Source organism: Netta rufina (assembly GCF_964035555.1).
Source record: "Netta rufina genome assembly, chromosome: 17".
Taxonomy (NCBI): domain Eukaryota; kingdom Metazoa; phylum Chordata; class Aves; order Anseriformes; family Anatidae; genus Netta; species Netta rufina.
In genome coordinates, this window is record NC_140141.1 from 4159338 (window position 1) to 4176608 (window position 17271).

Here is a 17271-nt window from a genome sequence, read left to right on the forward strand (position 1 = left end):
TACAGTATGTCTGTTAGCAGGTAGTGGGGAAGATGTGTGCAATTCTCTGCAGTGAGGCACCCACAGGCTCCAAAGAGGAAATTGGAGGAGAAGGAAGAACGCGAAGGCTTGCTGCCTGGTGCAGTTGCAGACTGTGCCTTAAAACAGTAGATTTTGTTTATCTATCTCCCCAGTGGGTGATGGTGAAGAAAGGTTTATACTGAAAACATGGACAGCCATATGTTCACATTCATGCAGATTTCCTTGACCTCTTCCTACAGATGAGGTATTTGCTGTGTGCCTTCCTTCTTCTATTGTTCCCATAAATTGCTGTTAAACACCACTTCCAGAATGGTTCTGCAAGCGGGCAAAGCTTTGTGAACGTATAGTGGCTTGAAATGCATTTAGAAGTAGAATGACATTGACCTTCCTTTCTGTAATTTTTGGCTTGAAGTAACGTTTGTCCAAGGTACCTTATTTGGTACGGTGTCTTCAAGGTCTAGCAGCAAAGGTCTTAATTCCTGCGAGACAATAACAAGTGGTCATTTAGCAGAGTGCCGGCAGATTGCTCTTCAGCTCTTCACAGGTGACAGGAACGCAGCCGCTGGTAATAAATTTGACTGTTTCAATTACACCGAGTTTATTGGTTCATCCGCTTTTATTTTAAAGTTAAATCATGTATCATAAACCTGCAAACCAGTGGCAACTTCAAATGTCTTAACATTTCCAAAGCTGTCTTGTCAGAAAGCCATCTTATTCTTGAGCTAAACACTTGACAGGGTCAGAGCAAATGTGATGCGTTTTAAAAAGCAAGACCCAAACTCATCTGGAATGTGTCAGCTAGGAAGGGAGAATTGCAGTCTAAGGTTAAACAAGCAAGGATTTCATTTGCAATCATTTTAATTGATATTGATTGTGTTGCTTGAATGTAGGGTCAAAGCAAGAGAGTCACTTCAAACCTAGACGTGTTTTTGCTTTAAAAAAAAAAAAAAAAAGCTGCAGTGGCTTTGGCTGAAAGGCTTGGGGCTTGAGTTACATTTTCAGTGAAGCTCGCAGTGGGGGAGAAGAGAGGGTGGGAAAGTAAAACAAACAAGCGTGTGTTATGTTACAGGAAAAGTGAGAGCTTCCCCCTCCGGGAAAGCTGCAGCCTCGCGGCCGGGGTGCCAGCAGCCTGCTGCCCCAGCTGCCGGGCCACGCTTCCAGCCAGCAGCCGTGGGCACGCGCCTGCCTCCTCTGCCCCCCTCGGCGGGGCTTTCTGCCCCAGAGCTTGCCAGGCAGAGCTCTCAGACTCCTCTTCTCCCACCGTTTGTGCCTGCTCCTGCTGCTCTTTCTGTCTCCACCTATTTCCTGCCTTTTTCAGCACAGTTTCAGCACAGAGTTCGGTTTCAGTCATCTTGGTGGTCATACCTGCTAGCCGTCTGCTGGTACAGTTACCATTTTCCCATCCCATATCTCTCCCTGTTTTTTTCTTATTCACTTCATTTCATCTGCCTGTTGGCTATTCCTCTTTTCTTGTGCTAGATCCTGATCTTGGAGTGGTTTCTCCTTCTCTGAAGTTCATTTCTTTCCTGAATCTTTCTCATGTACCTCTCCAGTATTATCTTTCCCTTTAAATTGCTGTCTCTTGTGTCACCTCTATGCAACAAAATGGACGATAGTTTTCTATTAGTAGAGGTATTGTCAGTATCTGTGAAGTACTTTTTCTACTTAGAAGGCACAAGATTATTAAAGCAGCATTTGCTTCTGTGGTGCTGTTGTACAAACTGGGTACCAGGTCAGTAGGAATATTAAAGAAATCAGCACAACCAACCGGCACCAACAAAAACCCTAATTAAAAGTAAATCTGTTCCAGTTGATCTCTGAGCCACGATCTCTCTCTGAACTGTTAAACAAATGTGTTTGACAGCCCTACTGCTAATTGCATGCTGAAGTTAATATAAGGATAGATGGTGCTCAGATCCTCGGGGGCTTTTCCATTGCAGTTTTGCTGAGAGCAGCGGGAGGCAGAAGCAGGGACAAGTGGGGGCACTCTCAGCGACAGCACTTTCCTTGTATTTCCTGTGCGTGAATCCTTCTCCTGTTTGATGTTCAGCGGGATATTTCATGCTCCCCAACTTAAGGAATAAGTGCTGGAATGAACAGCCTGTGAGGTAGCTGTGGAGAGAGTTGGAGGCTGTTTCCCTTCTGGGAAAACAGCCCATATAATCCTTTAAAGTCAGCAGAGGCAGCCTGGCAACAGAGCAGTGTAACCAGTCCTTGGCTGCCCGTGTGAGGCTTGCAGTGTCCGATGGACCTTGGAGACGGGATTGTAACAGACATGGTTTCACACCAGGGCTGCATTTCTAAGTGATGCTTGAGGGCTGAGGGTTGTTATTTTACTAATGGTAGATGTTATTTTTGTCCTCTGCACCCCGCAGCAGCACACTTGAGGTTTTCTTCTAGCTGTGTGGTTTTGTGCTTTTTTTCTCGCTCTTTGTGTTCCTTCTGTCTGAAAGGTATTTACAACCCAAGCCTCCCCCTGCATGCTCTCTGAGATCTCAAATAGCTGTGCAAACTCAGAGGATTAAGGCAGAGCCTGAGCCGGGCTGAGCAAACACGCGGCGATAACTGCAGCCAGCGGGTAGCCGCGGGTGTGAGCTTGCGCCAGGGCCCTCTAGGGCTGGTGGTTATTTCCTGATCAAACAGACGACATGGAGACCACTGCACAGAAATTGCTTGCTGTGGCACTTGAGGGGTGAGAACAATCTCGTTCCGAAGCCAACGGCCGTGCACCCGCATTATTCATAGCTTTATTTGTAAAGCGAGGGCTGCGCACCTCGCGTCTCGCTGGAGATGGCGGCTGCGTGCCGCTGGCAGAAGCAGCTTGGGGGAAGGAGCCTTCATCTGGTGAGGGATGTCACCAGCTCCACTGCGAGCAGAGGTGCAGTTGTACAACTGTAACTAGCCTGGGCCAAAATAGAAGTGAAAAAGCATTTATCAAGATTTTATTGTGGTAAAAATCTGTCACGGAATCTGGTTGACATGTTTGGGTTGCCAGCCCATGCTGAGGCCTTTCTCGGCGCAGGGAGGAGGTTACCACAGTTAGGTTTTCAGCTGGACGTGGTCTTTGATACTTGTACATCCGAATAAACAAATGGGGTGATAGAATCTGCGTGCTTCGTGTGGTGACTGCCAGGAAGGAGGCTCTGGGGAAAGGCCCGATCCTTCCCCTGTGCGCAGGCAGCCAGTTGGAGCCATCTGCTCGCAGTCTGGGGCCCAGACAGACGAGGGGCTGCAGATGGAGAGGCTGTAGCCTGCCCTGGAAGGTGTGAGAGAGATTTTGAAGTGAGGACAGGTAGGAGACAGCCCTAGCAGCAGCAAGTAGTAAGGAGCGAAATGGTTTTGTGGATTTTGGAACGAGATTTGGCAATCTCCTTCCTGGAGCTGAGAACAGGGAGCAGGCCCGCATCCACCAGCCCTCCCTGCCGCAGGGGCATACGGGCTCCGAACGCCGGGGGGGCAGCTCTGCCAGAAAGCCTTGGATGGAGACGGAGTCCTTCTGACCTCGGGCTGTGACCTCAGGCACTGCCTGGGGATCCCCGAGGTTTTATATGATGTGCAAAGGGCGAAACCAGCTGCAGGTCCATGGTTCTCAGGGGAAGGCTCCAGGGGAGCGGTTTGCCACAAGGCCAGACTCACCTGCGGGCTGGACTCGCTGGATTGAAGTTACCGTGCACCAGTCAGTGTTCACCGCAGCAGCATTCTGTGTATTCTGTATGCGCTTACATTTTCCAAAAATTGCCTATGCACAAGCACATCCAAGAATAGTAAGCTCTTGTGCTAAATGAGGTCCCCAACTTGGAGGTCATAAACTTTAGTAAAAGAGCAACTGCTGGAGGGTTGTTTTAGTAGAGTAAATAAAACAAGGAAACAAAGGAGGCAAGAACAGAGCCCCTATTAGTCCCCTCCTGCTCTCTGCCTGAGGCTGCAGAGAGGTCTGTGTTTCACTGCAAAGAAACCAGCCCCTCTGTCACCCTCGGTCAGTAGGCAGCAGCTGAGTTCAGCATCCTGCACTCCCAGAAAAAGCGAAGCCCTGTGAGCGGCATCCTCTGCTGGAGTGGGGAGGAGTGGGACCAGGGAATAATCTCCCTTGTCACAGGGCTGAGAAACTTGGCTTCTTCCCCACGGTGGCCCCAGACGTGCCGCAGAGCCGAGGATGCCTCTCTCCGCCTTCATCCCGTAGGCAAGCAGCAGCCTTGGCTACCCGAGCCTGGGTCTTAATGCAGGGCTGCCTGGGAAGTGCTTGAGATTCTTGAACGCAAGTGGTGTTGCGAGTGAATGTGTTATTTGCTTGGCGGCGATCCAGTTAGGAGTGTACTCCCTGAATTAATTTTGCTAGTAGCTCAGTGATGAGGCAACCTTAAATCTCAAAACAAAATGGGGATAAAAAGCCAAATTTCGAAGTATGGAATTTCATTTCCAGTTTCAGTAAGGGGAAAAATGCAGCTTTCTTGACTAGTTCTGAGGGAAAGTGAGTCTTACAAAACCTGCAGTGAGTGTGCTGTGGGTGGTACTGAGGGAGAACTCCCTGAGGCATGCAGAGGAGTTCAATCCCCATGCGAAGCCAGCTGGAATTAAAACCTAAACTGCCGTTTACTGCCTTTGAGAGCAGCTTCAGAAGTGAACATGACAGGTGGGCCAGGACTGCCTGACTTTCTGGTGCTTTCGGGTGGGGACATTGACTTACCACTGCCTCCTTTCTCCCTCAGCGGGGCCCGTGCTGCTCTGTGCAGCATCTTCCCTGCGTCCGCCGTCACGTTGCAGCTGCAGCTGGCTTTATGAAGAAGTGCACGTTTTTGGTGACTTCTGTTTCTAATGTTTTGCTGAGTATCAGTTAGCAGATGTCATTTCCATTGCGCTAGTTTCTGATTAGTTACTAAAGCTTAGCATTTTGATTTCTATCTCAGCAGCTTCTCAGCAAATAGGACAGTGTGACCTTCTTTTAGTGGCATCTCAGACTGCTGCTGTAGAGTGTTATCTTAAAACTAAAAACCAAAGCGAGCAACTACATGCTAATTGGTATTCTTCATTTCATCATTCACAGTGAATAATGCCAGACAATCATTTTTTTGCTCTTTCGCTAGTTACGGATTTGGCAAGCTGAGCTGTATTCTGTTGTTCTGCGCCTCTGAGACAGTGCTACTTAATTTAATTTGGGGGTGGGAAGTGGTATCTCTCTGTTTTGTTTCTGTTGTTGTTGTTGTTTCCAACTTGCTGTGTATATGTGTGCTTTAAGAGGAGCTTGCCAGCCTCTCAGAGGACCCCTGCCTGAGGTCTGTAGGGATTGTCTGGCTGCTGGATAATTAATTGTCTTTTGGCCTGGGTTGGAATAGGAAACAACTCTATGTAGTTTATCACTGTGACTCAAGTTCCCATGTCTCTGCCGCCCTAAAAGTGTCAGTGCATCATCTTGCTTCCCAAGGAAGGGCAACTTGAAGCGGTGAGTGATTTGGAGTGCAATCAGCATGTTGCATGCTAAGGCAGTCAATTCACTAATTAAACGAGAGGGGGAGGAAGTAATCTAGAGCAATCAGCAGGGCATTTCATCCCAATTCCCAATTTTCTTTTTTTGTTGGGCTTTAGATTTTGAGAGGCTAGAGAGCTAATGATTTCTGTGAGCTCTGTAGCGGTAGCAAAGGTGTGTTTGTTAATATGAGCGGGTTGTGTTGTGTGCTCCGTTCCTGTAGGATACCAATGCTAACGGTGTAATTCAGTCAGGAGGGGGGCGAGACATTTGGAAACATTTCTCGGGCTGAAGCTGACATGTTTTGGCATGGTCAGCATTGCTTTTGAAGGTATTTCCTAATCTGATGCAGTTACCTTGCGTAAAAAATTAATTGGTATGGAGTCTGCAAAGCATTCCAGAAGGCTTAATTTTGACCCTTCAGCAGTTAATAAAAGACATAGTGAAAATCTTAACCAGCTGTAATGAACTCACGTCTTAGTGATTTAGTATATTGTTTCTTAAGCTCTTTTTCTGTACCATGTGTTTAGGGGGAGAGGTCGATAAGTTGTCACTGAGAGTTCGGCTTACAGTTCTCAGAGATGCCAGGGACAGCGATAGTAATTCCCTTCTCTGATCTCACTTCCTCGTGTTAATCGCCGTGACATGACAGACCAGCTTTTAACTTGCGTTTAGATTGTATGTTATAGCTCTGATTCAGGGCAGACACTTAACACTTAGAAGTATTCAACCTCTGTTATGTGTATAGATGGCATTGATCTCGGCTTGCTTACTGAATGCGTGTTAGGCTTTAAAAGTGTGTTTCTCCATATGAACACGCTGTGAAACAGAGACTGTCAGGCCCAAGGGGGGTCTGCTATGCTACTTTCTGAGATCAGAAACAAAACGAAATAAAAACCATCCCTCTTTCAGATGAGCGGAGTTAAATGCTGTTCTTCGGGATGCTGATTTGTTTAGGTGCTATTGACATATGGTTCCTGAATTAATCTGAAGCAAACTCATTTTCATAACCAGTTCCAGCATCTCCGAAATTAATCAAACACATAGCCTGCAGAGTGTTCATCCTAATCTAATCTAAAATTACTGTTTGCGTTCTGTGCGCCTAATTATTCATCTTAAGTCATCTCTGGAAAGAACATGCTGTCTTGTTTGTGTTTTTATTTAATATTTATATTGCTTAATGCTTAAAAGAAGTCATAACGAATTTAAAGGACGTACTATTTTCTTTCTTCTTTGCAGAAGGACATGTCACTAAAGCCTCAGGAGCGGAAGGAGAAATGGGAGAGGCATCCAGGAAAGAAACCTAGAGAATCTGAAAACTGTGTGTCTGCTGAGCCAAGTGAAAATGGCCATAATAATGATGCTGGGAGCTCTGAGAGAGAGGCAGAAAGAGGCAAAGAACGGGTGAAGAAGAAACTCCCTTTGAAGCTAACCAAACAGGTAGGGGAATCATTTCTCACCTGAAATGACTGCATCGTGGCCGTGGAAATCTTGTCCTGTTTGTAGGCTGGGGTTGCTAATGTAAAATGGCTTCTCTGGTACTTCTGGTAACCCAGGTGTGCTGGGTGATGTGGAAAGAAAGGAGCAGATCTCCTTTGTATCCTGCAGGTTTGAGAAAGTGTAGTAATTCACACTATAGGTTTGTGGCTCCTAGGCAGATTGTAGCCTTCTTTGGAGAAAACCTGCTTGTTAATGTGCTCGTGGAAGTTGCAAGTGTGAATGTGTCCATCTCATGAATTAAGTTCGTGTGCCCCCAAAGAAGTATCCTGGGAAGGAGGGAATATTCAAGTACTGCAGACGTTGGAAGTCAGTTTAGTGTAAGTTGTGATTTCGGGAGTCTTTTCTCTGTGCCCTTCGAAACGTGATAGAGCATGAATTCAGTAAGAGTTGTGGTGCCGGAGGGGGCGGTTGTACAGACTCCCATCTTAACCACAGTGTGTGCAGAGCCAGGGAGGTGACAAAGGAGAGGCACGATGGTTGGCAGGCTGTTTATCACTTATTGCTGCTCAGCATGGAGGTTTGCTGGTGACTCAGTGCTCATTCATCAGTTGGAAATCCACCTGGCACAGCAGCCTGTATCTATGAACACTTTTCCAGTTGTCCATTAGCACGGTGCCAAATGGCAGCCAGTGGGAAGATCAGTGTACTTGACCCTCCAGCATTCGTTCCAAGCTGAAAAGTATACTGCAATGAAAAGCTATCTTGAATTCTTTGTGGTGCAGAAAAAAAGCTGTTTAACCCAAGTGCCCCTTCTGCTTTGTGAAATCGTTTCTCTCTGTGTCTCTGTCTTCAACAGGAGATTGAATTCACCATTTTTTGGAAGTGTTTTTTCAAAGACTTCCAATATTTTTGGACTTGCAAGGATCAATAAGGTCATCTAACTTGGCCTCCTGTGTAATTTCTCCACCATACACAACCATTTGTGATTAAATTCTAGGATATTCATTCAAAAGGGCTCACCATGTTTTGCTTTAGAAGGTCTGTTGGTCAGCTCTTGGCCCTGTTCTTCGAGTGGCTGATTGTTATCATTAAAGAATTAGAAACAGTCCCATTTTCTTCATTTTGATTTAAAGAAAAATAGTGGGAATTAATCACTACAAATAACGTCTGTGCAATTGTTACTACTTCTCTGCCTGTAAACGTTTAGGTAGCAAATCATGTAACTGTGCGCTTCTAGTAAAATATTTGCTGTGTTTGTTTTCCTTTTAGCTCCCCAAAGTGATACCAAATGTTTTGTTTTTAGAAAAGATGTCAGTGTATATAGAGCTAAAGCATATCAAATTTCTTGTTTGCTTCTTCTAGTAGTCAAGTGATTGGGTTTCAGTTCCCCCCTCTGGTTACAGGTGTAATGTGTTTGTGCACAAATAAGCAGTCTGTGCAAATTAAAATATCTCTTTATTACGGGTAAATAGATGCATACTTTAGTTTCAGTGAAAGCTTGAGCAACTGGGGCCCTCTCTTGACATCAGAATCCACAAATGGTGGATTATTTCACCAGAAGGCCCTCGCTCTGATAGAAATATTTAGAAGCAATATTGCTTTATGGTGTTCCTAGGTGCTAGGATTGTGACACTGCACTCCATCAGTTCCTCTGACTTCTGCCTCTGTGAAGCAGTTGTTGTGTCAATTTTTTTTATTTACCTGAAAAAGCCCAAACATCAATCCAGCACCCCCTTGTGAAGTATACATGAGGCTGTCTCACCTTGCAGTGCTGGTTCATGGAGTAACCCTACAAATGCTCATGTTGATGCAGCTGAGCCGTACGGTGCGGGTGTGGGAACACGGAGCTCCACAGGAGGTCATTAGCCCTCAATTGCCTTCAAAATTTCTGTGACATGAAAGCTTGGCTTCAGTAAATACTGTCTTTCTAAGGGTTAGAGAGTTGTTCCTTCCAGTCTAAACTTAAACTGCAAGGAGTTTGGTGCGTTTCAGGTTTTTGCTGTGGGTATGTCAGGTCAGGGTCTTCCTGGAGCCAGGGTGAGCTGGCTCCTCAGCCTGCTGCATGGGAGGAAAAGGCTGTTAATATTGACATTTTCTACATGAAATATAAAAGTGAATTTCAGTAGTTGTGGCCAGTAGGGATTTCCTGACACTTCCCTACAAACCCTTGGGACAGCAGGGTTGGGTACACAGGCCAAATTCCAGTTTCTGTAATTATATTCTACAGCCTCAGTTTACCAAGCATTTGGATTCCTTGTATTTCTGCACTGAAAAATGAGAACGTTGCTGTGTGTTTCTTCTGGCTAGTGTTTGGCTGCCTTTGGTGATTAGACAGGATATTTGCTGCCACATTCATGAAACTCTGAACTCAATTTCTTTCCCCCATTGTTTAATTTCCCCCCCCCCAATGATATAAGTAACAAACTCCAAAAAGGACGAGGAGCTTGCACAAAGAGTATAAAATAAAACCTGTGATGACTCACTCATTAATATACCGCACCTTTTCAAACAAGTCACACTTAGAATTCTATCTTTTATTGAAAAGGGAGCTTTTGAAATACCTTGTATTATCCTAGCTGATATAGTTGTGAAAGCCATACAAGTTTTCAGGCCTGTAAGGTTGATGAAAGCAGCAAAATCCAAGGTGGATAAACAAAGCTATTCTTAGTTCAACCTAATTATGCAAATGATATAAGCAACCTAAATATTTTTTTTAATAACCACAAACTTCACACCTAGAATTCTGGTGTTTCCTGCCAAACTGTCTAGACAAATTGGCTGTAATATTAAGTTCCCTGGAATTTGGGGGAATTTTTGCATCTCAGGGTTATTAAACATAGGTTTATACCTAATTTGGAAAGCTTACTGTAATTAATGCTAATTATATTGAGACATTGCTTAGAAATTGCTGATCAATTTGCAGCTTTCCTTATACTCTCATCCCTTCTCTTCACAATGCTACTGAATTGTCATCTTTCCTGAGCAGCCTCCTCTAATAAATCAAATTGGGCATTATAATTATGGCATTCTGCTAAGCCTTGTACAGAGGTGCAAAGTGGTAAGCTGCTTTGAGTGCCAGGTTGTCTGCTTTGTTTAGAAAATTAGATTAACGCTTCGCTCCTTTTGACAAAACATCCAGTTTCCTGTGTGCTCCTGAACTTGCTCCCGAGGTTCTCGTGTACCTCGGGGTGTGGGCAGAGGGTTGTGGGATTTAACCTGCCCTCCCCAGCCTGTTACTGCAACCGTGCATAAAAATCCTTCAAGCACATTAATTCCCTGCTGTAGCCAAGCAGGGGGAACAAAGGGCGTTTCATGTAGGTGTGGGTCCTTTGGCCAAGACGTGTCAGGATCTGGGGCTGTTCTCCGCGTGTGTGCTGGAGAAGGTGCTGACTTGGAACTGCTGCTCTCGGATAGGAAGCACCAAAACCACTCGCAGTCATCAGGTGTGTGTCAAGAAACAAGAAAGCGTTTAAAGAAGTGACATTTTAGAATGGCCAGATGCCTGTGGTAGCACTGCCCTGTTTGAAAGCGTGTTGCCTCCACCCTGCGAATGTTTGTGGGTGATTGCTTTTCTTAAAAGCCACGTCCGAGTGCAACCCAGTTGGCTGTGGAAGGGAGCCCCGCTGCAGCTGCAGGGGAGAGGAGCCCGCTGCCTGTCCGAGGGGTTCCTCTGTGGTTGGGTGGGTAATTCGTGTGGATGAGGTAAGGGCTGGGAGGTGGGGGCCTCGCGGTTCCAGCTGTGCCTCCTCGTGCTGTCTGCATCATTCTTGTAGTTCTCCGAGTCCCCCTTTGAGCTTTACATCTGCTTTGAGCTTTACATCTGCCTTTCATCTAGCTGAGCTCTTTGCTGCCTTTGGTTTTGAGTTACCTTTTGGAGTTGCTGATGCTGCTGAACGGACTGGGTCGCCCTGCCTGTCGGGTGACCTCCTTTTTCCCCCAGCCTTCAGGACCCGCTGCTGCCCTGCGTGGTGGCTGGAAGTGGACTGGCCTCCTTCTGAAGAGCTGGTGCTAGTGGAAGGAGTTGCTGATGCTTCAAGTTAGCTTAACCTCAGCTCTGTGGTTAGTCAGCTCAGGAGCCTCGTAGCGTACTGAATGTGATTAGATGTTAAATGTGGTTTAATAGCACTCTGTGCTGCAAATAGTCATATGTCATGAAGATGACTGTCTTACACCTCCTTCTTCCTTTTCTCACCCACTGTTTAGGTCACCCAAGATGAGGAAGAGTCTCAGAGAAGCAGATGAGAACAGGGTGCTGTAGCACGTATTTAGTGCTCATAAATAGCGTGCTGGGTTTGGAGCATGGGAGGAAAGGGCAAGACAGCTAATGCTGTCATCTTGCTCTGGAGGTGTGACATCTCTGTGACTTCAGAAGAGCTTCCTAGGGGTGGGAAAGCGGAGCTAATTCCTGTGTCTCATTCACTCCCAGCCTTTGTCAGGCTGCTGAGCGTTGCTGATGATTAATGTATGTTGTTGCTGGGGCTCTTGCTGGACTGGAACTACTAAATTACATTAACATGTTTGATTACCTATTCATGTGATTTCTCCGTGGTGCTCTTCAGCTTGTTACCCAACATTCACTGGAGAATATACACCCCCAGAACACCACCGCTCGGGGTTACTTCTGAGCTGAGCTGAAGGTGATACATGCCAAATCATTTTCCATCCAGGATGGATGTTTCTGCTGATGTCCAGGTGAAAACCAAGAGCTTGCCTTCAAACCAGTTACATGTCCGTGGCTCCGTTCTGTGTGGTGGTACTGACAGGCTATGGGACTCTTCCCAGGATAGAGAGAAACAGTCGAGAACCGTGTCTGGCTGCTGGGATACCTGACCTGGCATAATTCCTTCAGCATCACGCTGCTCGTGCTGACGGGTGGGCAGTAGGAACACGTAGCTGTTTGGTTTTTATTTGCTTTTTTTTTTTTCAGATAATGATAAACGGCAATGCTGAAACTTGGATGAGTTTTTGAAGCCACTGGTGGGCTGGAGGCAGTGTTTGCTTAGTGACGTGGGAGATGAGGGGCTGAAATAGGCGTTTTTCAGCTGAGGCTCAGCACCCACATAGGAGAATGAGTCCAGAAGCAAAACCCTGGAGTCTTTGTAGGCCAGGGGAGGGCGGTGGATACTCCTGGCCTTCTGTCTCACTGTAGCACTTGGAAGCTGAATTGCACCTACTAGGGCCTGAATATAATAATATCTTATTGTTACTTTAAATATCTCAGGCTATTAAAAGCAAGTGAGTGCTAGAGAGCTAAAAAAAAAAAAAAAGAAAAGAAAAAAAGGTGCCTTTAATGTGGGTTTTGGGGATTGGTTTGCTTTGTGCTTTTCTGGTGTTTGCATTTCACTGCTTTTGAATGCTGAAATTATACAAGCCAGTTTCTTTTTGTTTCTAATTGAGGTTACCGTTTCTGTTAGCAGATACTGTTACTTAAATGGTCTTTGAACCTAAACAAGGGAGCAAAAGGGGGAACAAAAATGTCCATTTTCTTTTAATCAGGAAAACATTGCTTCACGCATTGCTTCAGAACAGGATCCATTTCTACCTCTGTAAGTACAAGCACGTACAATTTGGACATACCAGCTCTGTACCAATGAGTTTAAGCAAGCACTCACGATTGCTGGCAGAGTTGGGCTGGCGCTCGCTGTCTGCTTGGGGTCAGTTCTGGGGTGCAGCGCGGTGTGCTGCTCCAGGTCATCATGGCACTTCCCGCAGCGTGCTGGCCTGCAGCGTGTGAGCAGCCCGGCTGGCTGCAGAGCTCCTCGCCAGGCTGCAGTGCCGGGGGGCTGCCCCGGGGGGTCGGGGAGCTCCTTGTTTCCGTCTGAGCACGGGGCAGGCACAGATGGCCTTCCCCTGCTCTCCTGCGCTAATCTGCAGGCACGGAGACTTCACAGCTGCCTGGGAAACCACTGGGGAGTAACGGTGCAAGCACTGAAATGGGCAATACAGTATTTAGTCATTAGGTTTGCTAATCCAAGGCCTAAAATCAGCCTCATTTCCATCAATAGCAATCTGTTTGCACTGTCAGGAACTAATTTAAAAATCTGCTCTAAGTCCTGGTTAGGCACTTGGTATTCTGTTTTCTGCATCAAAGTACAAGGGAAGCAGTGGGCATAGCACAGCAGCGGCAGGAGGAGGAAAAATCCTTTGTAAATAAATAGTGGGTGTTTATATCCCAAATGAAACCCTGCTATTACAAAGGAGTGCTGTTGTTTTTACTAAATTCATCCAAGAATTTGCAGAGATTCTTCAAGTCACTGCAGAGCCCACTTTGCGAAAGGAGAACTTTGTGGTGTGCTTTGTTTGCTCGGTGGCCCTTCAAAGTGCTGTACGAGCCATAGGCATTTTAGTGTGGTGTTACAGCTGTGGCACAGGTAACTTCAGTCATCACTGGGTTGTCCCCATTCTTTGAGATGTAGCACGGCTTCCTTAACAGATGTCTAACGCACTGTGCTTCGGGGTGAGTCGTGCAAAACAGTGCCATAAAACCCCTGGGAACTGCAGCAGGGGAAGGCCTGTGCTTAAGCTGGAAAATGTATTTCAAAACCCTGCGCAGTTCTGGTAATGAAACATAAATTGTGGAGACAATGTTTGTTAGAACTGGGGGTGGGGGAGGTGCAACCCAACTGGTTTTTAGAACAAAACCAAAGCATGAAGCAGAAGCACATGCTGGATTTCATTACACTGCAGTTGCTGCTTTCTGAACAGTGATGTTGAAGCAAGTTGGGGCTGCTGCAAGCATTGTAGTGAGGGGAACGTGGCTTTCTGTTACCCCAGTGCTGCAGCAAAATGCTTGTTCACTCGTCTGGACCAGCAGGTGCCCGTTTGCAGCTGTCCCTCCCTTCGCAACCCCGTTGCTCCACGTGCCCGTTTGTTGGACTCTGCAAGTCCTCCTGGAGGGGCTCAGTGCCCGCGAGCACGCTTGGCAGTGGGTTGTGCCCAGGCTGCTGTGTTGTTTGTCCCTGCTCATGCTCTTCTCCAAAATTCCCCTGCCTGTCCCCGTTCACCTCTACCACTGAGCGACATTTGGGCGGCAGCAATGTGTTCATGCCTCCAGATGGCTGCTGGCGCTTTTCACATGTGTTGGAGCTGGTCTGGAGAGCGCAGTGATTAACGCGCTGATGCTGCCAGCACCGCCGCTCCGTTCGGGCTCCTGACGCCACCTCTAGCGGAGCCAAAGCGCGGCGGCTCGGGGTGCCTGCCATCTGCACGTCAGTTCCCATCCGAGGAGGTCGATAACTGCAGCCGTGGTGGCGCGTGGCCTGGCGGAGCTCAGCCGTGTAGAGCCTGCAGGGGCATCTCCTGAGCCCTGCGTTCTGCAGGGAGCTGCGCGGAGCACTTCTCTGCTCCCAGGGCTCGCCCCAGCCCCGCAGGGGAGAGCTGACCTGATATTCCTGGTGCTTTCGGAGCTGAAGGACAGGAAGTTCAAGTGACAGGAAAATGGTGAAGCGTGCTGCTACGGTGCAAGAAAGTTATGTTGTAGGCATGTGGAGAATGAAAGTGGTTGTAACTCTGTGCTGAAACGCTTGCAGGCCACCTTTACCTTCTCTGTCTACAGCTGGAGGACTGATGAGGACCTCAGATAGGCCACGCGTGCTTAAATACAGCCTCAGCCTCAGAATAAGGGAAAATAAAGCAATCCTCTCTTCTCGCTGATGTTCTCTAAGTAGCTGTGAGTGGGTAGCGTTACAGTGGCTCCTTTTGAAAGGAGGAAATAAAAGGGAAATTTCATCGCTAACAACTTGTCAGACTATGTAAAAGGTTGGTGGTGGTCATTGGTTACGTTGTTATAAAAGAAGAGCTAAATGGTTTGTAATTTAGAGAAGGGGATTTAATTACACCAAGTAATTTACAGGAAGCTATAACCACTTGTATCTTTTTCTCTGAGTGTAATTGGCTGACACAATGCACAATGTCCTCTTTCTGTATCCTCTCTTCTCATTTTTGGGAGGTTTTATTTGTGTCTGCTATTGGAGAAGAGAGGAGCCGCTCTGAGAGCACTGCTGGTGGATCTCGTGGCTTGAGCAAACAGAAAGGAGCACAGCAACAGGGCTGTTCGAGAGGAGCTCTTTCTCTGGCTAGTGCTGGTGTGTGTGCTGTTTGAAGAAATTCTGAGCTTTGGATGGAGGCTGGAGGTTTTTCTTGATAATTTTGTGGTGGTGGGGTAGGGCACGGTCCAGGTGTCCTGTGAGCTGGGCAGGGCCCTTTCCCCAGGCCTCAGGTAGTTGCTGCAGAACAGGCGAGGACCTAGAAGCAGCTGAAGCAACCGTGGCTTCTGCTCATGTTGTTTTTCTGGTTTGGGCATGAACTGTCTGAAGAGTTACTCAATCTTGACGTAACCACTGGCTGCCTAACTTTGTGCTCGCTGAAGAGCTTGGCATCTGTTATTTAATTGTAGCCTCTGGTCTAGGGCTTGCACCACAGGTCTGCAGTAAAATGCATGTCTCCGAATGGCAGCAGGTAGGGTTCCTTGGTCCCTCAACTTCGACTTGGTTCCTGGACTGATCATCCTGTGGTTTTTGGGAGACGCTCTATAATACATGTATTGTCGTGAGTGAGAACCAAGCATAGACGAAGTATTCTTCCTCTAATGTGCTTATAACCATAAACTACCTGTCCTGCTCCAGTCTAAACCTAAGGAACAAATAGGAAAATGGTACCCTAATATTATTGATGGTGGAGGCAGAATTACATGTCTTTTAAATGGGATACTGTTACTTCAAATGCACAGAACTTGTCGTTGGGCACTGCTGTCCATGGATCTCCATTCCTGCAAAAGGTGGCTGGCAGCAGTGCGTCAGGAGCGGCAGCAGAACGGCTTTGGCAATTGTTGGACTTTGCCTGAAGTCATTTCATGGCGCTGGTCCAGCTCTCTTGGCTTTCCTTGTGGAAGCGTATCAAAGATGACGCTGTTTTCCACCTCGCAGTTGCTCCTGCCTCAGACTGCAGCCCCGGGCAGTGTTACCACATCCCTCAGCCTCTCTTTGCCGTGCGGATTCTTAAGGGAGCAGATTTTCATACTGCTGCCTGATGGGTGGTTTATGTGAGCTGCTGAGAATGCACGCAGCTTGAGTAAGTGTGTCTTTGGTTTCAAGACATCTCCTAGGTAAAATAAGCACTTTTTTTTTTTCCTTTATGCGTTCAAGCAGTTAGCTATTCAGGTGACTGCCATTGCACTGTTTATTTGGCAAAGCCAGTATATGAAACCCACAGTATTTTCTCCACTATTTTGTCTAAAAAGATGAATTAAATAAAGCCAGCAGAGGTTTGTGGTAGATTTAAAACTCTTCCAAGGTTACTGCTTGAGGAACTCGTAAGAAGCAGATATGTACGTATTTTGTTAATTCAAGAATTGAAATATGCCATGCCTGTATGTAGGTTTTTTCAGGAATTAGCATTGTAAATTTATTCTCAATTTCTTCTGAAGTTGAGCCTTGAAGTTAATTTATTTCAAAAAAGAATAAAAACTCCTAGCAAGGAGAATTTCAACTTTTAAATATAAGAATTAGACACAAACTTTTATTATTGCTATATGCAAAAGCTTTTTTTTTTTTTTTTTCTCTCTCGTAACTTCCTCTCAGTTTTGTTTCTTTGCAGTTGGAGCTGTTCAGGTTACCAAGCAAAATATTACTTGGGATTTTGAAACTCAGTGTTTAAAGTCAATTATGTAAATACATGCAGGTTATTTAATTTAAAAACAAATCTTTCAGCTTCACCTTTCCTTCCACATTTCACTTTTGCCTGGTTAAAAGCTTTGATTTATGCACTAGGGAAAGGTGCACAGGCTCGGTTCTTCCTTCAGCTGCTGCAAATCCAGTGCGAGTTAAAGCTGAGGAGTAGTAACAGGTTTCGTTTTGCACTGTTTCCTCTTACGGCACTTCTTGACTCATTGTCACAGAATAGTAAGAACAAGGGAAAAACCTTTTCCAGGGAAACCTTAACCACTGGAATAATATTGCTAAAAGAATCCAGGGACAAAGTAATGGATCAAGTTGTGGATGCTGTCCAGCACAGCTAGAATAACAGCGTGCTGATGAATAGCCTTCCAGTGTTGTAATATTGCAGGCTCTTGGAAGGTGGTGCTGGAGCTCATAAAGTTGTCTTTCTGCTGGTTCTCAAAACTTCTGAGTGGCTGTAGGGCAATCTTTTGTAATTTAACATGACGTTTATTGGCTGTAGTGTCAGTCATAGGTATCGTTTTGGAGTTAGTCTCTCAGTCGTTTAATGTGGAAGATGGAGATGGTTCAGCTGGTCAGGTAGGTCTGCTGTGGAGTACATCTGCAGTTTTAGTTAGGGGGAGAAAAGTATTTTCCAGTTAGTTTTCAGCTGATATGGAGCAACTTCAGTGTGTA

At 46.2% G+C, this 17271-nt stretch overlaps 1 protein-coding gene across 10 annotated transcripts in view; it reads left to right on the forward strand.

The window, feature by feature from the left end:
* The window catches only part of FBRSL1 (fibrosin like 1), a gene marked incomplete at its 5' end in the record, with an annotated part of 515014 nt that overhangs the window by 129772 nt on the left and 367971 nt on the right, over positions 1-17271 (forward strand). For all 10 annotated transcript variants that reach the window (XM_084297481.1, XM_084297487.1, XM_084297482.1 and 7 more), the window contains one exon: positions 6722-6922. In XM_084297481.1, coding sequence (XP_084153607.1) covers positions 6722-6922 — 201 coding nt within the window. The remainder of the gene's footprint in view (positions 1-6721; positions 6923-17271) is intronic.